This window comes from Labrus mixtus, chromosome 15 (genome assembly GCF_963584025.1).
Source record: "Labrus mixtus chromosome 15, fLabMix1.1, whole genome shotgun sequence".
In the NCBI taxonomy this organism is placed as follows: Eukaryota; Metazoa; Chordata; class Actinopteri; order Labriformes; family Labridae; genus Labrus; species Labrus mixtus.
This window is the reverse complement of record NC_083626.1, coordinates 23,639,093-23,646,640: the sequence shown is the minus strand read 5'-3', so window position 1 is coordinate 23,646,640 and position 7,548 is coordinate 23,639,093. Positions and strand designations below refer to the sequence as shown.

Here is a 7,548-nt window from a genome sequence, read left to right as displayed (position 1 = left end):
ACTTGAGACTAATGTTCTTCATTTTTATAAAGTTATATTTAATTCACATTAAATGTGAGTAGCCTTAGTCATGCAAAAATGCAGATTTATGTTTCTATACCAGGAATCAATAAATGGGTGACATTTTTAAGAGATTTTGTTTAAGTTGAGAAAGGATTTTAACAAAGCTAGTGAGGTATATTCTACAGTAACATGTTTTAACACTGACTTCATAGTTATTGGTGATGTTAACTTTGTCTTATAGTAACACTTGTCTCTAATATCTGAGACCCTGATGTTAAAAGGCCTATATATATATATATATATATATATATATATATATATATATATATATATATATATATCTCCCGGTATAATATTGTTCAATCAATACAACATTGAACTGAGATTTCATCAACAAAAAAATAAGTGATATTAAATCAACATATTTTTTTTAGAAATCCAGCAAAAGACTGGACATTAGAAACCTTGATGAGGTGTTGTATTGGGTTGAATAAGGTTATCAAGAAGAAAGCCAACACTGACCGCAGTGTTTATTCAGTCAAGTGTCCTTTTAAATGCAAATAAGTTGATCATACTAAGTTGATTGGAGTCATCATCAGGTAATAGATTTTGTTTGCTCTGAGAATTAACACTTTGTAAATGTTTGGATGGATTCTTGGAGTCGCACTAATGTTGAGGAACTGTCTTTACATCAATTAAAAATACATGCTGCATCAAATGTTTATGTCATGTTGTTTTTTAATAGAAGAGTAGACAGGAACTCTGATAGTTGTCTGAATTAAATTATTTGCTTGGTCAGGAGGTAAATACTTTAATGCAAACTTCGCACAATGCAAAGCAAAGTGCATAATAATAAAATGAAATGTAAATCCGCATGCTCATATAAGCTAAATAGGAAGATACTATCCACTCCAACAAGCTCTTACACAGCGCTAAGTATATTTAACAAACATGGCAACACGAATGATCCACGTCGTCATTTCCGAAGCCGAAGAACAGGGTTCGCTCGGTTCGCTCGGTTTGTCGCCCGGCGTCGCCCGCTTTGAAACACAGCTGAGCGGTTGTTGTGTCGGTAGCAGTGTTGCCAGGTCCGCTTGTTATAAGCGACTTTGGGCTTGTTTTTCCTGTAAAGTAGCTTGCAAATATCGTCAGTCGCGGGTTGCAGGTTTTTTGGGCTTGTTTTCTAAAGTGCAGTTGCTTGTTTGGGCTTGTTTTGCTCCCTTGTATGAACCCCGACCGATTCTCTCCCAACTCTCCACAATAAAACTTTTCCAGGATCCGTCCACAACCCCGTGACACAAATCAAATCAAAATGACACAATATATACCAGGGGTGGGCAACTGGCAGCCACATGCGGCCCCCATCAACCCTCAACGTGGCCCTCAGGTCCATTTTTACATATAAATTATTTGGAAACATGAAGAAAACATGACAAAATCAGCCATGAAATCATGAAAACCAGAAACATGTCCATAATAATAATTGATCACTGGTATATGTTGAGTTAAATTTGAGACATAATTAACTGAAATCGTTTTTGTATCCAAAAATTTGGCCCCCTGGCGGTAAGAATCAAATGAATGTGGCCCTTGCTGTGACCAAAGTTGCCCATCCCTGCTATATATATACTGTATATATATATATATATATATATATCTTATTTATATGTATCTATGTATATACTGCTATCAAGTGGCCTCTCTTTTACACTATGTGGTAGGTTATGTCACCTGTTGGGCTTCATTTATTTTCTATGAGGAGCCAGGTCGCTCCTGTTGTTCTCATAGAGCTGGTTGGTTGCTTGTTTCTCTCGCGAGATCTGGCAACACACTGGTGTCGGTAGCTGTCCCGCGCGGCGCCACAAAAAGTCATCACCCTGATAGCTGCCATGACAGCTCTCACCCCGAGGGAAGCAAACGTCGAGAAGAAAGTTTTATTTTCCTGCTGTGCGGGATCAAAGTGAGCGAGGGGACGTTTTTGGAGACAACCGAACAACAAACCGACAACAAACCGACAACAAACCGACTGAGGGGAGCGGAGCAACACGTTACACCAAAATGGCAACCCCCTATGTCACAGATGATTCTGGTAAGACGAATACATGTGCCAGCTCTTTGTACAAACGAATCATTTGAATTTAAAACAGCAGCCACAAGTTTGATCAGAATTACTTTATTTATTTTACATGTAATATTCTGGAACAGTATCTGTTATTATTGATTCAGTGTTTGTTGTTTTGCTGTAGCTTCTCGATGCTAGTCTTAGCTCAAATGGCTAACGTTATTGTGAAAATAGTGTCCTGTATGCAGCTGCAGGTAACACACACCTCGTTACGAATTTCTGTGTTTTTAATGTAAATAACCTTTTTTATAGATTACATAGACACTGCAGCTGCCACAATAACATTAGCTGGATAAATGCTACATAGCTATTTCTGCTATGATTGCACATTGAGTTCATTGATTATTAAAACAGATCTGACAAAACTCAGATGTATAATACATTTAAATTGTGTTTTTATTTAACTATCCTGATGCCTGACTGTCATTTGTTACATTAGAGTTGCGAGTTGTGCATTTATTGTTCATTATTTATTATTTATTTTACATTATTTATTCATTAGCACACATATAAGAATACATCAAAATAGGATTAACAAAAAGATAAAAGGTCAGGAGAGGTCAAGAAGCCAACAGGCTTATACAACTCACCCCTTAAGAGACAAATAAATCAACTAAACAAATCCAATTACACAATTTCAAAACAAAATATAAACACACATATAGTAACCTATACACGTATTCACACACACACTTAGACACATACATACAATAGAAAGACTGAGAGTGTTAACCCTCTATCAGCTAAATGAAACAGGCATTCATCTATTAAAAATGGAGTGAAATGAGTGAGTTGATGGAGAAAAAAAAGAAATATATATTATATATGCAAAAGGTTGACCTCATGGATTAAATGTGAAGACAGTTTCCTTTTAAAAAAATCTCTGTAGACGAAGAGCCGTTAACAACGTGTCTTTTGGAATTCCATATTTGTTTATTGTATTTATCATTTAAAAGATAAAACAACATGGTGAGTGTATTATAATACTCATAATACTTAAATGACATAATACATCAATTAACACATTTAACTTAAAACAGTCCTGCTGATTATTATTATTATCATTATTATTATTATTATTATTATTATTATAATAATTATTATTATTATTATTAGAGATGCATCATTTGGGAAAATCAGGGCCGATACCGATATTTAAAATAACAATTTAGCCGAGTCTTGTTTCATGGCTTCTTTTGGTGTAAGTCTCCCAAGATGCCACCATTTTCAGTCAGGTGACTTAATCTGCCTAATTTAAAAACCTCTTCTCCTAATCAGTAGTTAGGTGAACTAGATGGCAGCCTTAAATTGATTTAGCACTAATGACGTCGTTCATGCCACATTATTTGCCATATATCAAATCAAATTACTTCAAATTACTTTAAATCAAATTACTAATCACATAAACTTTATTTATATGGCACTTTAAACACAACATCGATTGATGCAACGTGCTGAACATTGCAGAAACAAAGCATTAAAAAGTAACAGACAAGAACAACAACAATAAAAAAAAAAGAACAAGTGACAGTTAATTCCAGTGTAACACAAGAATAACAGAGCTGTGGGTTTTTTGTGCTTGATGGGTTACTGAACATTAAAAGCAATTGAGTAAAAATATGTTTTAAGGCGAGTTTTAAAAACACCAATAGTGGGAGAGAGACGGATGTCTGGGGGCAAAGAGTTCCATAGTTTTGGTCCTGCAATAGAAAAAAGCCCTCGTTGCACCTCGTCCTCGATCTAGGCAGCGACAGAAGGTTTTGTGCTGATGACCTAAGATCTCTCATATATCAGCCGGTACCGATGTCAAAGCGATGCATCAATCAATGCGTGCCTAATTATTTTATGATTGTAATGCATACAATGTTCTTAGAAAATTGTTCCCAACCTTGTTGTCTAAATGAACTAAAGAACCCTCAAAAGAAGATGGTAGTTGATTCCTACAAACCTCGGCTTTAAATTCTGAATGCAGAGTGACATCTGGTGGCCTGAAAACTTAAAGCAGCTTCACCAGAATGAGACCAAAGTACCACAGCTCCATCTTATTTGATAGTTCCCATTATATGTGTGCAGTCCATGTCCAAAAAGGACCCATAAGTAATTTATTTGATCTCCAATACTCTAGTTCAGAAATGCTGAACTTGGTGCCTAAATGTAAAATATTTGTTTTTGCCATTAATGATCCACGTTATTTGAGTGCTGTTAGTCCAGGGTCATTGCGGGCTGGTGTGTTTGATCGTTTAGCCGTGTTTTGTGACTGTATAATGACATCCGTTAAAATCATGTTTTTGTTTTCTCTCCAAACACATCACTTGATATTTCATTTATTTTCCTCTCGTTTGATTCCATCAACATGGGTATCAAATGATCAGAGAAGATCTAAAACTATGTCCCCAGTTATATTACTGAACAGGGCCATTAACAGTAATCAACGTTGTAAATCTTAATTTGGTAATGAGGATATATTTTATCTATAGACTCTATTTGATAGATGTTACACTGTCAAACTAAAAAAAGGAACATAGGACAAAAGATTTTCATTTAAAATAAAATAAATAAATAGTGGATAACATTACAGAGCAATAACAAAAGCAGAAGTGTCTGTTGATGTTTTCTCCTTTTAGTCCCAGCTTTCAACTTTTCTATGTCATGATAAATGTTCAAGTGGACAGGGGGGGATTTAAGGGTCTGCTGGCCTAAGAATGTGCAGAGTTATTCATGCAATGAGTTATGAGCACCTCTCTAAGATTTGTCCCTGTTGCTCTTCAGGGAAATACATTGCTTCCACACAGCGACCTGATGGAACATGGAGGAAGCCACGACGAGTGAAGGATGGTTATGTCCCCCAGGAGGAAGTGCCAGTGTAAGTGTAGTTCTTACCTTCCTACAGGACGTAGTGATCCTAACGTTAGTGTGAAAGCACGATGGGGTTGTACTCAGAAGGGGCAAAAATGCTTTCAGAAACTGAAAAATGACTTAGTTCTCTGACTTGTGTTTCATCTCATTATCCCGTTTCTTTCTGTTTCAGCTATGAAAACAAGTATGTGAAGTTTTTTAAGAGCAAACCAGACCTGCCTCCTGGGATGAGCCAGTCTGAGGACGCTCCAACCAAGCAGCAAAAGATCCCTGGCTGCGGGGACAGCGACAACGCCGGTCTCTCAAAGTCTGCCAAACGAAACATGAAACGTAAAGAGAAACGAAAACAGCAGAATCAGGGCCAGGACGAGGACCCCGATGTGGACTTGGTGAGCGACGCTGTCGAGAACGTGTCAATATCAGAGGGCGGGGAGTCTTCAGACAAGACAGCAGCAGCGGCGCCGGAGTCAGTCTCTTCCACCGATGATTCCTCAGCAGCAGCCGAAAAGGCCAAGAAGATCAAAAACCTGAAAAAGAAGCTGCGACAAGTCGAGGAATTGCAACAGAAAGTGGACTCAGGGGAAATTAAAGAGCTGACAAAGGATCAGATGGAAAAGCTGGCTCGGGCACTGGCTTTGAAAGAGGAGCTACAGGAGCTCGAGCGTGATTCTTGAAGCAATTAAAGGAAAGCCGAAAGATTCAGACAGACTAAACATACTGAAAGACAGCGAAGGGACCTTTACAGCTCCGTCATCATAGCTTCCTTTAAGATAAAAAAAAAAATTCTACCTGTTTGATATTCATCATGAACTCTGGACGAGACCTCAGACTCGGCATGTCTTAAGCTGAGAATAACAAGACGCTTATGTAGCAGGCAACACATCTCCAGAACTGACAAGTCTGTTTTCTAGTTTTACATTATAATGACTCCTGCTCAAACACTTTAACTGGCCAGGTCACTCATTTATAAATATCTTTTAAAGACATCATTGTGATTGTTTTGTGTTAGTCTGTCCTCTCCATTTTTGTACCTTTTCATAGCATCATCAGGTATTACTGACACATGAAATTGTTCCAGAGAATAGATTTTGTTTGCTCTGAGAATCAACACTCTTGAAGTCGCACTAATGTCGAGGAACTGTCTTTACATCAATTAAAAATACATGCTGCATCAGGTGTTTATGTCATGTTGCTTTTTGGTAGAAGAGTGGACAGGAACTCTGTGAGTTACCTGAATGAAAGTATTTCAGAAGTCAGGACGTAACTTTTTTTAACTTTTTTTGTTGTGATTGGATCATTTGGAAACATGTACAATTAATGTATACAGCTTATGAAGTTGTATATTTTCGTTTTGTCACAAGACAAACCCAAAAGTATTATGTGTAATCACAGCCAGATACAGTTTTATTGCACGGTGCCACAGAGCTTCACCACACTGAGCCACACTGCTGCAGAGGATGACAGGTTCCTTTACCCTAATGAACATGGACCCCTTTTTATATTATTTGAACTCAAATACACCATACTGATGTCCTAAATACTTACCACAGTCAAAAAAAACAAAACACCATTTACTTCTGTTTCTACAGTGCCCGGCTGATTAAGGAACCGGCTGAGCCTTTTTTTTTTAAATAAAGCTTAAAAAAAACTGCTATGTGTTTAAAAGATGTTTGTTTTCAGTAGAAACACACTCATAGAGAATAAATGTCAATCTCAATAAAAAATATAAAACCTGAATCTTGAAGCAGAAGATGTCTCTCCTTCACATTTTTCTGACTTGAAATACGTTCATGTTTGCGGCACAGCTTCCGTTGTGTGGGGATTTCTTGCCCTGAGTTGAGCTTCTCAGGAATCGCATGAAAGGGAACCCTTGATAACTTGATTTCACTTTCATGAAGTTTGCGGAGCTACAGAGGACCCACACACTGAACAGCTTTTGTCTTTATTTTAAGATACAAAGTCATTCATTTCAGACTGATTCACAATTTTGAAAGATTAAAGGTCGCATATTATCCTCCTGTTCAACAAGTTTAAATAAGTCTCAGAGCTCCCCAAAAACATTTCTGTGAAGTGTCTTGTTCAAAATCCACTCTGGACCTGAATTTGATCATGCCTATAAACCTCTACTTCAGCCCTGCTCAGAACACGCTGTTTCTGTGTCTGTAGCTTTAAATGCAAATGAGCTGTGTTTGACCACGCCCCCTCTCTGGAAGGGGATGAGGCTTGGGGTTGCTAGCACCATGCCCATTTGTTCATGGTGAGAAGGCAGACTCAGAGGGCAGAACAAACACCTAGCTGTGGGAGTGTCACCCACCTGGGGGAGGGGTTACTGCCCTTTGTGATGTCATGAAGGGAAAATCTTCAAACGGCCTGTTTGAGCACACATTTTCTTAAAATCGGAGAGGATGGACTTTTCTCATAATATGGGGGATTGTACACACGATAGAGACACGTGTGTGTTAGAAAAACATGGTAAAGTGTATTTTGCATCATATGTGACCTTTGAGTCTTTATATGGAGGTTTCTCATAACGTTGGCATACTAACCTTTTTAGACGCTTTACTTTT

At 37.7% G+C, this 7,548-nt stretch overlaps 1 protein-coding gene across 1 annotated transcript; it reads left to right on the top strand.

Annotated features, from left to right (window-relative positions):
• Positions 1-1,853: 1,853 nt before the first annotated feature.
• On the top strand, positions 1,854-6,718 carry pym1 (PYM homolog 1, exon junction complex associated factor). The gene is made up of 3 exons (XM_061057863.1): positions 1,854-2,092; positions 4,895-4,988; positions 5,154-6,718. The coding sequence occupies exons 1-3, from the start codon at positions 2,062-2,064 to the stop codon at positions 5,653-5,655; spliced, it is 627 nt and encodes a 208-aa protein (XP_060913846.1). The 5' UTR covers positions 1,854-2,061; the 3' UTR covers positions 5,656-6,718.
• Positions 6,719-7,548: the final 830 nt, after the last annotated feature.